General features: G+C 32.5%; 1 protein-coding gene across 1 annotated transcript in view; it reads left to right on the top strand.

Annotated features, from left to right (window-relative positions):
- Positions 1 to 13668, top strand: part of LOC127735516 (dual specificity mitogen-activated protein kinase kinase 5-like) — a 30713-nt gene that overhangs the window by 5270 nt on the left and 11775 nt on the right. The window contains exons 2-8 of the mRNA XM_052245698.1: positions 179 to 227; positions 1342 to 1409; positions 4005 to 4074; positions 6107 to 6147; positions 9801 to 9868; positions 11412 to 11834; positions 13494 to 13533. Coding sequence (XP_052101658.1) covers positions 179 to 227; positions 1342 to 1409; positions 4005 to 4074; positions 6107 to 6147; positions 9801 to 9868; positions 11412 to 11834; positions 13494 to 13533 — 759 coding nt within the window. The remainder of the gene's footprint in view (positions 1 to 178; positions 228 to 1341; positions 1410 to 4004; positions 4075 to 6106; positions 6148 to 9800; positions 9869 to 11411; positions 11835 to 13493; positions 13534 to 13668) is intronic.

Genomic DNA, 13668 nt, shown 5'->3' with positions numbered 1-13668 from the left:
GTTTTCAATACAAAAATTGCCAAATATTGCATAAATTTGTACTTACTTTTTGTAAGTTCTATAGGCATGAAAGGGGATATAACATTTACATGTATATGCAAAAAACAAAAATACACATAACATGTTAAGGAATTTATTTCCCAAAAGATTTTATTTATCTTATTATTATATTTGACAGGAAGTGATATCAAGAGTACTGCCTCAAGCCACAATAACAGCATTTGAATGTATGTAAATATTAAATTGTGTTTATGTTGTTCTGCATATGTTATGGTTGATAATAATGTATGTAAATATTAAAGTGTGTCTATGTTGTTCTGCATATGTTATGGTTGATAATAATATATGTAAATATTACAGTGTGTTTATGTTGTTCTGCATATGTTATGGTTGATAATAATATATGTAAATATTACAGTGTGTCTATGTTGTTCTGCATATGTTATGGTTGATAATAATATATGTAAATATTACAGTGTGTTTATGTTGTTCTGCATATGTTATGGTTGATAATAATATATGTAAATATTACAGTGTGTCTATGTTGTTCTGCATATGTTATGGTTGATAATAATATATGTAAATATTACAGTGTGTTTATGTTGTTCTGCATATGTTATTGTTGATAATAAGCATCTATGATTTTGAAGTTATTAGAAAAATTTAAGAAGATGTGGTATGATTGCCAATGAGACAACTCTACACCAGAGACCAAAGTGTATGAATCAGGGAGCTTTGGTTCCCTTAATTTTTCAGAGGCCAGTTATTGATGAACAATAAATTAATTTGGTATGAGTTATGAGAAATAAAAGAATTTCATATCGTCATAACAATATTTTCAATTTTAATGTAAAAGTCGGTTGGAAATAAAAAATATGTATTATGTCTCCTATAATTCAACATATTTATGCCCCTGCCAAAGCGGGGGGGTAATTAAGTTTTACCCTTGTGTGTACGTACATCCATCCGTCCGTACGTCCCATAATTGGTTTCTGTTCTTTAACTTTAGTTTGCCTCAACCAAATGTTACGAAACTTATACACAATGCTTATTACCACAAAACACAGATCAATTTTGAATTTTGGTGGCGTCACTTTTACCGTTCTAGAGTTACAAAAAAAACAATTGTATGCCCCTTTATTTTTATATGTAATTGTTATAAACATATAAATAAGATAATACTTTTAGCCAAGATTTAGGTGTACAATAAATGTATTGTTTTTACAGTGTATCCTAATTTGTAAATCTATAGTACCAGTGAACACAATAAGCATGTGAAAGGTGTGTAATTATGTACAGGGAGTAAACAGAATTATGCATTAATGTATTTTTTTTTTCCAGATGAAGATGAAGATGGGGACAGAATTACAGTAAGAAGTGACGAAGAGATGAGGTCTATGTTCCAAACCGTAGGTACATCTGATATTCTAAATTGCTATATATTTGATTAGAATCACTCACTGCTGATACAAAGATAATATCAAATCATAGAGACAAAGATAAAATCAAATCAAAGAGTCAAATTCAGTTTATCTTAAACTTATTTCTCAGCTTGTAAAATAAATTTTAAAAAAAAACACGATTACTCAGTGTTATATTGGAGAGGCAAATGTATACATAAGATTGGTTTTAGTAAGTTTTATTTCAAACTAAACTATATATATATATAACATGTAAAAGTGACAATATGATTGAAACAATTGTGATATTAAGAAAACGTAGAAAGTAACTTTAGCTTTTGATAAAAACATCAACTTGATAGTAAACATATGCACCCTGGTGTTTTTTTAATCTATAAAGTTAAATATAGTTCAGTGACTTAACTGATGTTACACTTAGGGCTTACATTAATGTGTAATCAGGATGATAAAAGATCTCTTCTCATCCATCAATTCATTTTTTTAGCTTCAAAAGAGATATCAAGTGGTCATAGATTTTTAACAGTCAACCATGTTGTCAGTGGTTTTTAGTTTGGATACAAATAGGTTTTAGGCAAAGAAATTTAAAGACAGAGCAAATTATATTTGTTAAGAATTGACGTGAAATTTTTGGTCTATAAGAAGGATCTTGCATACTTACAATGGAACTTTCTTAAGAAACAAACTATAACCAGGCAATTTATTTTGATCTCCTCTACTGTTGTATGAGCCTACATGAAACAAATCTTATTTTTGCTTAAACGTTTTACCATCTTTAACCTTGATTAAAATTGACCTTTATTAATATGTGGCTCATTTACTGCAAGATAAACATTTTATTATATTTCCTTCCAAAGACGTGTCAAACATGGCCAGAGTTCTTGAAATCTTTTTTTTTTTTCCTATTGGTCATTGGGACCACCAAGACTAAAAGTCTGGTGGTCCTGTAATTTTACTTGAATTTATCAAACACCTATTAGTTACATGTATGTCATTTCTCAATACTATATTAACTATCCTAGTTTCTATGTTATATATTTGGTTGTTTTCAATTAAATTTTGAACTCCGCATTGTTCACTAATTTTTATACTTTGTCAGTTTGATTACATGTTTGTTTTATGTCTCATGCATTATACTACAATCATTTACAGTGAAAAGTGCATTAAAATGATAGAAATAAAAGACTAAGTCTGATGTTTATTCCTCAGCTGCAAATTTTGTAACTACAGTACTATATCTGAAGTTGTTACACCCAGAAATAAACAGATATTTTTCATGTTGGCCTTGTTGTTATCTTTACAATTCATCATTTCTGGTCGATCACTTAAAGCATCGATGCATATTTTTTTTTCTCCTCGTAATAAAAAAGTCATTTATGAATGTCTTTCCATTTATTTAGGAGCATTCTTTCCGGCCTATCATTTTGTTTATAATCTTTTCGTTTTTTCACCTCTCTGTTGTCATTATTTTTTGTTTGCACTCTTTTAACACCGGGTTTAGCACCATTTTTGAACAAGATGGGCCATGCGGCAGCCATGATAACTTTTACGACTGGTTATTTTTCAAAAGTATTACCGTAATTTTGAGCTATGCTACAAAAGTTAAATTACAGTAGTTACCAGTTCAAAAACTATCTGAATACCAAAGAAACTGATGACTGGTTCTTTTTCAAAAGTATTACCGTAATTTTGAGCTATGCAATTAAAGTTTGTTTACATTAGTAACCAGTTAAAAGCTTTCTGAATACCGAAAAGTGAACAACCACCAAAATTTTGTCAGTCATCAGGACTTCCACTACACATGCAATTGTCGGTCCTAGCTGATTTTTGGCGGTTGAGACCGACGGTTTTCGGGAACTCTGTATGGCTTTACTTTTACTATTGAGTAAACATTGTTCATTAATCAGGACATTGGTGTTCTTGTTGTGCATTTTATCCTTTCTGGGCCTTTTATATCTTGCTACATGTTATGGATTTTTCTCATTATTGAAGGCTGTATGAGGACACATATTTAGTAGTCCAAATCTCTTACATGTACCTTTATAAAAATTTGAAACCATATGTATGTTTGCACTTTACATTGCATAAATAGAATTTTAATGTTATAAGGGATGTTAAGTTTACTAAAGTTTCAATCCTCTGTTACAGAAAAAAATGCTAGTTTGTTTTATTATAGCCAACGAATACACCTTGGCTACATTCTGAATTTTCTTATCAATCATTTCAGTTTTAATTGGAATATTATAACCTTTTGTAACTAGATAAAAATGAAATGTTAAAAAATACAGATTACCACACACTTTCAATAATGAGTAAAAACAATATCCACACACCTTCAACACTGAGTAAAAACTATACAAATATGCTTTCAACAATAAGCAAAACCTAGACCTACACACTTTAAACAATCAGTAAAAACTATACACACACCCCCCTTCAACAATAAGCAAAACCTAGACCCAACACACCATCAATTTGCAAAACATATACCCACACACCTTCAACAATGAGCAAAACCTATACCCTGTTCATAGCTTTTAAAGGCTATTATCTTTCTTTGTATAATGAGATTTTCTTACATTTCAGTATTTTAACTTGTTAAGTGATGAAGACTATGCAAGAGGATTATTACCTCCCCTGATCATATACCCTAGAGGTAAGTTCGAAAAATAATTCTCAAGTGGTTAATACCTCCCCTGATCATATACCATTGAGGTGAGTTAGAAAAATAATTCACAAGTGGATTATTACCTCCCCTGATCATTACCCTAGAAGTAAGTTAGAAAAATAATTCACAAGTGGTTAATACCTCCCCTGATCATATACCATTGAGGTAAGTAAGAAAAATAATTCACAAGTGGGTTATTACCTCCCCTGATCAAATACCCAGGATATTAGTTTAGAAAAATGATTCACTAGAGGATTATTACCTACCCTGATCATATACCCTTGAGGTAAGTTAGAAAAATAATTCTCAAGAAGATTATTACCTCTCCTGGTCTTATATCATTGAAGTAAGTTATAAAAAATGATTCACAAGAGGATTATTACCTCCCCTGATCATATACCTTAGAAGAAAGTCAGAAAAATGATTGAAAAGAGAAGTATTATCTCCCCTGATCATATACCCTGGCTCAGCAAGGATATTGAATTTTTTTCACACAATTTCTGTCATTTTGAGATGACTTAAAAGTTTTTTTTCAAACTGTCAAAATTATTCACACTAGATTCATGGTATCAACAAACTTGTATTGACTGTTTCATCTCATTTACTTCGGGAATTTTTTTACTGTTTTTATAAAATTGTTGAAGTACATTTTATGCAATACAACAGTAAAATTGAAATGATTTTAATGACTCAAAACAGAACATTTCTCGGGAATCGCTTCTTCCAATTTTGAATATAGAATATAAACCAGTGGTTTCATGTAAATACTCAAGTACTAGTGAATGCAGATTTATTTCCAGGATTCCTCGTATTTATCAAATTGACAGGAAATCACCGAATTTTTAATTTTATAACCTTTAAGAGTTTTTGAATATAACAGGTAAGAGTTACACTGGTTTAATTTATCATGAAATCATTTTACAATTAAGTTTCTACTCTGGTGAACACAATTTCACACATGCGTATTACATAGTAAATACAGCACACCTTTGACTCCTGAAAAATTACATTTTCTAAGTAAATTGAATCAGGTTTTAATTTTTAAATCAGTATTGACGATTGTCTTTGAATGAAAAAAAGTTGTCATGTTATTTTGATTTCTTTATAATATTAGTTCTGAGCTTGCGATCACTGTCAGGTGTGAATTAAAAACACAGGTAAAAAGTGATTAGCGATCATTAGCCAATATCTCCTGGAGGCATTAAAATGGTTATTAGGAGGGCCCTCATACTATACTGGAAAGGCAGTTTTATTACCGGGAAAGGATTGCAAAATAAAAACAAGTGCAAAATGGTAATTAAGAAACCTGATCTCAATGAAATGACTGAAATTATTTCTGTAAAAAAAAAATTTGACCTAAATTCTTATCTGCCGTTTAGGACAAATAGCTTTCAGTTTCGGTCATGACTGGCACATATGACCGTTTCCAGACCCTTGCCCTGATGAAAAGTTAGAAAAACTATGGACAAGAGAAGTATTACCTCCCCTGATCATATACCCTGGAGGTAATTTAGAAGAATGATTGAAAAGAGAATTATTACCTCCCCTGAGAATGCACCTTAGAGGTAAGCTAGATGAATAATTCACGAGCGAAATATTACCTTCCCTTATCATGCACCTGAGAGGTAGATTAGAAGAATGATTCACAAGAGGATAATTACCTCCCCTGATCATAAACTGTAGAGGTAAATTAGAAGAATAAAGGCATTTTGTTGACAGTAGCATTGAAGAGATTATTAAAGTGAGCTGTTTATAGTAGCAATGGTATCAGGCTCCCAAATTAAAAACTTACAATATTTGTGAAAAGATTTCTAAGTTCCAGCAAACAAATGGCAAAAAGAAAACTGTCTTTTCAACAATCTTTTTGATCCCTGATTTATTGACATAAGTATAAAAATATATTCTTTTTTTTAGGTTATGACTATCCAAAACCAAATACAAATAAGTTTTATGTAATCTTTGGACAGCGACATTTAACTTTCAGAGTGGTTTGGTTATGTTTGATTTATTTATATTTCAGTTGGAAAAACACCACAGAACAGAAACAAGTTTGGTTTAAAAGTAAGTTTTAAATACTGATAGATTGATTGATGTTTAACACCACTTTCAGCACTATTGCGCTATTTCGTAGCGGTCAGTTTTTGGAAAGTTTGCTATAGCTTGCTATAGCAATATACTTTCCTAAGGCATCGGCCTCAAACAAGAAGTAGGACAGACTAACTTACTTCCGGATCTCTACTCCTAGATAATGTAGTACTAGTGTTTGAATACAAATTCTAGGAAGATGCTTTTGAAATTTTGAGTTACAACTTTCTTGATAAGCTTACAGCTTGAATGAAAATGGACTGAATGTTCACCGACAATTCAAATGAATTCAACTTCATTTTGAAAATGGGTATCACAAACACTACTTCGCAGATCTGCCCTGCGCGGAAGATAAAATCAATACAAATCTACATGAGACAGCAGTTTCTACTTTTAGAAAATTTAGAGGGCCGGATATTTATTTCGAGGTGGGTGTTGTTTTTTTCCATTTTTTCATGAAATTAAAGTATCCTTATTGTTAAGAATATTGTAATCTTTTCAATTTTTACATTTGTAGATGGTATTAGGTTTGACCTCTATAAATTATGCATACTTTGAACTGTCAACCATTTTGTATGTTTATGTTACCTGTATGCTTTCCTTGTATGAGATCCATACATGTGAAACTCCCGAATGGAGTACAATAATCCCGGTTTAAGGGGTCCTCCCGTCCCTCGGTTGAAGAGAAAAAAATCTCGTGTATAAAATATTTCATGAATGAACATTTCTGGCACCATTTTTACTACGATATTTACAAATGTTATTAATATGTAAAAGCCCGAGTGTATCAAAAGTATCTGGTATTACAGACATTATTGATTACGCAACATGTTTACATTTTGACCAGGCTGGAGGGTAATTAACAAGTGATAATAGTTTGATTGAACAATAAACAGGTGACAGGATATTAAATACTCGATAATCATATTGCTTCTGTCTATGTCACATGCCAAGGATGAGTAAAGGTAATTACCTGATTTGATAGAAAAGTGCATTGTTTTTGTCAAAACATCGATCGGAAGGTTTAGATGCCAAAAAACATTTATAAACTTTCAATTCAGCAAAGAAATACTAGCTATTTCACATTCCAATGCAGATATAAGGACCTTCAGCATGCTCAAGTGGATCCAAACTGACAGCAGAAAAACATAATTAAACATTGCCTCAATGATAGTTCACAGCCTCCCTCAGCAGCCTCCTAAGTGTTAAGATTAACAACTACACAAAACTGTTACAAGGATAAGGATTACTTTAGTACAGAGTCAAATGTATAAAAGCAGCCAAGTCAACTTCTACTTCTTAGAATAACTCAGTGTGCCAAGACAAGTTCTGTAGAACTTATTAAAAAACATTTGTCCATGTAATATAGGCAGTGCTTTACCTTATATATTTTAAAGTGTTTAAAACAATGAGTCTTAAGTTTTCTAGCAAAATGACTTTCTTAATGCTTAAAAACCATGCATAAATTTGGTTATTATTTGTTTGTTTATTTATCATGTTAAAAATATGTACAGCAAATATTTTTTTATATATCTATACCTATGACATTGCATACAAATAAAACAGATGGAGGCATGAATAAAACACTATACTTAAATTTTCTCTAAGTACTCAAAGAAAAGGTTAAATCATAGAAATGATTTTGAAAGTTGACTTTATCCAATTTGTGGCCGTTTCATAAAGTTTGTGCTTTAAACTTTGGGTTATCAAACTCAGTAGGCAGTTGCATCATGGTCTTTGGACGTGTCATATCCCAAAGTCGGATCACTTTGACCTTGACTTTGTCCTTTGATACTTATGATAGTAAAACCTTGTACAATTCATGCCTGGGTCATACCTTTTGTACCTTAGAATTTTGGTTAACCTAGCGAGTAACTGCATGGTATGCAGTTTAACTGTTGCATTTGGGCTTGGGGTGCATCATATACCAAAGTCAGATCATTCTGACCTTTCTAATTTGACCCCTATGATAGTTAAACAGTGTATGGTTTGTGTTTGGTGCATAAGTTTTGAACAGTAGCACTTTAATTGACAAAACTTTGTACGCAGAAGCATCATACTGACCTTGACATTCAATTTCAGAATTTACACTTATGAACCTCACACTTTGTTCCTGGGTCAGTATGATTCTTTAAGATTGACCCATAATTTACAATGTGTCAACTCAACACAGAGGCAATGATTATATCAAATGAATGGCTGAAAACCAAAAATCTCAAAATGTCGTTGCCTCAATGCTGAATTTCACAGCAGCAACTAAAATGTATTACATGGTTATAAGTACCTCTATGAATCTAGTGTATATAAACCTTTTTATTCCTGTCTACATATTGCCATGGTCTTGATTTAAGTTGGCTGTCTTAATATTTAAAATAGGAGATTTGGTAATTTTTGTGAATGAACCAGCTATCCAAAAGAGTTCAAAGGAGGAAGATACATTTACATATAAACAATTATAGGTCACCATACGGTCGTCAACAATGAGAAAAACTCATACCGTATAGTAAGCTATAAAAGGCCCTGATATGAAAAATGTGGAACAATTCAAAGCTGTGATTAAATACATATTTGAAATAGTACACATCTGCAACCTATTTGAAATAATACACATCTACCGTTGCAAACTTTCCACAGGTGCTATGCAGCACTTTGATTTATTGGTGGAGGAAGTTGAAGTGCCTGGTGAGAACCACCTACCTTCAATAGGAAAACTGACAATCCTAGTCAATTAAGATTGGAGTCACCTGCCACATGCCTGATTCAAACTCTCAACCTCAGTGTCGACTGGCTAGTGATACAGGCCCCCTGATAGATTGGAGACATTCCTGTAGTTAGGGATTTCCTATATTTGTTCAGATAGCATGCAAGCAAAGTGTATTAAAAACATTTCCATAAGTGACATTTTTTTTTTTAATCAAAATGAATTAAGTAAAAGTTTTTTTGTCTGGATAGTCTCCTTATTTTCTAATGCCTTCTATAAATTCTGTGTATTTTTATACAGGATATATCTAATAAGGGTTTGCATTTGATTGACAGTGCAAAAATAGTAAACAAGAGTCTGCTTGGAGTCATTATTGCCCACCTGGCATCTATGCTTTAAACTGTAATGCTTTCCTCCATGATTCTTTGGCTTAAGAAATAACCCCAAAATGCAACAAAAAACAGAAAAATTAGAGTATCATTCAGAAAAGAAAAGGCTTGGCTTCCCAATCAGCAGCTTGTTTATGTAGGACAGTGAAGAAAAACCATATAAAAATGTTTACACTGTTGTAAATACATTCCATTGCGACCAGCATATGGTACTGATACAAGAGGTATTGCAGACAAAACAATGATGTAGTTTATATAAAAGGTTTAAGCAATTACCTAAAATATTTTTTGTATTTGCATATTTATCATGTTTATAAAAACTTTAAAAACTTAAAGCAAGCATCGAAAGATGTCAAAATAAAAGTCATTTGTCTTCTTAAATAGTCAGAAATACTGAGCAATTGGTTGTCTTGCATCAAGGGAAATATAATTTAAGGACAATGAAACACTAAAAAGAAATCTAATATCATTGAGGAGAGAGTGTAAAAGTGTGAACAAATTTACTTGAAAACTGAAATTGTTGCATTTTATTCTTGCAGATTAAAACAGATAAACAGTCAATATCCAAATCATCCAAACCTGTCCTTATGATTTCAGACATTCAGAAGTAGGTATTATAGGAAGTCCTCTATATATCTCCTATAGTCCAGTTCTACCCTTGTTTACAAGGAAAATTTTTTAGAATTAAAAGATCTCCTGTAAAGGATATATCTATGTAAAGGATATCATATATCTATGCCAAATTTGAAGAAAACAATACTTTGATAAAAAATTATGGTAGCTCAACATGTAATGGAAGATATTACATTCATATTACGGTAATGAAATGACATCTATATGCCAGCATAAGGTCTTCAATAATTGACAAGGGTCTATTTTATATATCAAGCTCTAAATTCCATTTACTCTAGACAGGTAGTGAAAAAATTAAGGCAACAAATTGCAACGATGTTCAAATCTCTTAATCATATGTCATTTAGGAAGATAAATCAAGTTAACAAACAAATGCTGAGGGAATAGCATGAAATCCAAAAGGAACAAGAACGGGTGAGTAAACAGGGTTAGTGTCTCCTGCTATGTATGCATCTCCTACCATGCGAATCCATAATCCTGAATAGTACACAATGTGTAAAACTACTGATTAGATGACTTTTCTGATGTCTTAGGATCTAAAACTATGAAAATATTTTGCTTGTGAGTTGAGACATAGACATATGGTATCGGTCAACCTCTTCTTGAAGGTGACCATAAAACTTGTGTTGATTTCAGTCTTTCTTCCTTATAACTCAGTTAAGTAGCATCCCCTGCTAATGACTCATAACTCAGTTGAGTAGCACCCCTGCTAATGACACATAAATCAGTTGAGTAGCACCCCCTGCTAATGACTCATAACTCAGTTGAGTAGCACCCCTTGCTAATGACTCATGACTCAGTTGAGTAGCACTTCCTGCTAATGACTCATAACTCAGTTGAGTAGCATCCCCTGCTAATGACTCATGACTCAGTTGAGTAGCACTTCCTGCTAATGACTCATAACTCAGTTGAGTAGCATCCCCTGCTAATGACTCATAACTCAGTTGAGTATAGCACCCCTTGCTAATGACTCATGACTCAATTGAGGAGCACTTCCTGCTAATGAAGTCTGTATAGTGTGAAGATGCACAAGTAAACTAGTTTAACAGACTGTCAAGAATATTTTATTTAATCAAGTGTTTTCAAATGTATAACTTAACTATATTACTTGAAGGATATTCAAAATCTTTCATCTACACATTTGTCAACATCATTTTGATTAAATTTTATTTCTGTCTACGTATCTTGATGAATATTGTCTTAAAGATTTGTATTGAAGTTTGATTGATTGATTGCTAGATACTTTATGTCCACTGTGGAGATTTAAAATCGATACTTTCACTAACTGTTGGCTGCACTCATTGATTGTGAGGGCACAGTAGAGGGATTTTAGCTAGGTCTACTAATCAGGTAATGGTGGTATAAAAGCAGCAAAAAAAGTGTCTAAAATGTCTTGAATATTAGTGTGGGGTTACTGTTTATGTTTATATTTATTATTTTTATTGTTTTTTGTTTTGTTTTTGTATTGTGGAGTGAAAGACAAATGATAAAACTTACTTGCAGTTTATTGTTTTCAGAAATAACAATCCTAAAAAAAATTGTCAATCGATGGATTGTGGAGACAGTGATACAGGACGTCCTCCAGGTCAGCCATTACATCCAGCTTCAGTCACACATTTTGATACGGTACAACCAACTGGTCAGTTTTCTCAGCCTGCTGAGGTTGGACATCAACCTTTCAATATGAGACAGAACTTACATCCTACTGAAATGGGCCATAATCCTACAAACACAGGCCAAGCCTTGTACCCTGCAGGTATAGGACAAGGCTTACATCCTGCAGAAGTCCGACCCCAACCTACTAATCCTACAGGAATGGAACATAAGCTAATAAGAACATCTAGTGATCTGAGGCAGCTGTTAGCTACACAAGTCATTTCAGAAGAAGATCTACAAATTTTAAATTTAATTGGTAAAGGCAATGTAGGCTGTGTCTACAGGTAAATTAATATTTCCTATATTAAACTCTTATTATATGTTTAGTCTGTTTATTTTCTTAGAGTTCTTGTAAAGTCATTTGAATTAGATGGATTTTGAAAGTGAAATGTTTCATTTTCTTGATATAATAAATTAAAATTATAAGCAATAGAAAAGAGCATTGAAGTTGGCCCCCTTTAAGTCACTCTTCTGCATAATGTCACCTGTCCCATTCACTGAAAACATACTAAGACATCTGTAGTTTTTAAGAAGATGATGTAGATAAGATCCGTGCAATGTTTCCAGTTTTTAACCAATTCATTTTTTTTGGTCTTTATCTTTTAAATATAGAAACCTATAATACTGATCTTGTCTTATAAGATCCATATACCACACAAAGCAAAATAATGCACAAGATCCATATACCACACAAAGCAAAATAATGCACAAGATCTATATAGCACACAAAGCAAAATAATGCACAAGATCTATATAGCACACAAAGCAAAATAATGCACAAGATCTATATAGCACACAAAGCAAAATAATACACAAGATCTATATAGCACACAAAGCAAAATAATGCACAAGATCCATATACCACACAAACCAAAATAATGCACAAAAACAATCAGATCAAAGCATTCTACCTGAAATCACATTGGTGCATAAATTTGTGTCAACATAATTACAGAAGAGCACATACGTTGTTATCTAGCACTATTAGAGGGAGAAGTCATGCTCTTTTTGTAGACATCTGTGAAAGGAAAACTTTGTAACATATAAAAGTGATAAACTGATAAGCAATTAATATTCCATATTAATGTAATGTTCTTTTGGTTTTAAATACATTAAATTTAACATCATTAAAAAATTGTTGCACATGATCATGACCTTTTTAATAAAAAGAGAGGCAAAGTTCTTGTTTTATGTTTCCATTAGTGAAGTGGGCATTGTTGTCATCCCCTTTATTGATAATGTTTTTTCACTCAAGGTCATACATGTGTAATATTTAAGATATTTTAAAAAAGAGAATGGTTCAAATATCAGGAGCTTATAATTAGGGCCCCCCCCCCCCCCCCCCCCCCCCCCGAATGGCGGACGCCCTATAGTGATCTGTCTGTCCGTCCGTCTGTCCGTTCGTAACAAATTGTGTCCGCTCTATATCTAGAGAACCATTATGATTTCAAAGTTTATACTTGACATGTATATGAACCAACACCAGAGGGTGTGTCATAATGTATGTACAACTTCCTAGGTCAAAGGTCAAGGTCAAAAACTTTGGTTTTAGTTGACAACCCCCATGTCCTATGGTAAAGATCGTGTCTTCTCTATATCTTGAGAACCATTATGATTTCAAAGTTTATAGTTGACATGTATATAAACCAACACCAGAGGGTGTGTCATAATTTATGTACAACTTCCTAGGTCAAAGGTCAAGGTCATAAACTTTGGTCTCAGTTGACAACCCCATGTCCAATGATAGATACAAATTTTTTACCACACATTATTCACAGCGGGGCCCACAGAGATGGCTCCCATCTCAATGATATCTAGTTGATATTATCTCCAATCAGGAGATTTGTAATTTTGATGAGGAGAATAACATCTCCAGATGAGATGATGACATGTACTGGCTCTTTACTGTGTCAAGATATTATGTGTATGCTTCTTTGTTTCAGAGCATTACATAAACCTACTCAAGCAATTATGGCTGTAAAGGTAAGATATATGTTTTCTCCGTTGTTGGTTCAAAATAATGATGTCTGTGAAGAAGTATGGAAAGACTGTTAGTATGTAATATATATATGTGTAATATGATGAAAAAGTATCTTTTATGCATGTGTGATATACTGC

This window comes from Mytilus californianus, unplaced genomic scaffold (genome assembly GCF_021869535.1).
Source record: "Mytilus californianus isolate M0D057914Y unplaced genomic scaffold, xbMytCali1.0.p SCAF_3, whole genome shotgun sequence".
NCBI lineage: Eukaryota > Metazoa > Mollusca > Bivalvia > Mytilida > Mytilidae > Mytilus > Mytilus californianus.
The sequence above is the reverse complement of the archived record's forward strand: the minus strand, read 5'-3'. Positions and strand labels throughout refer to the sequence as shown.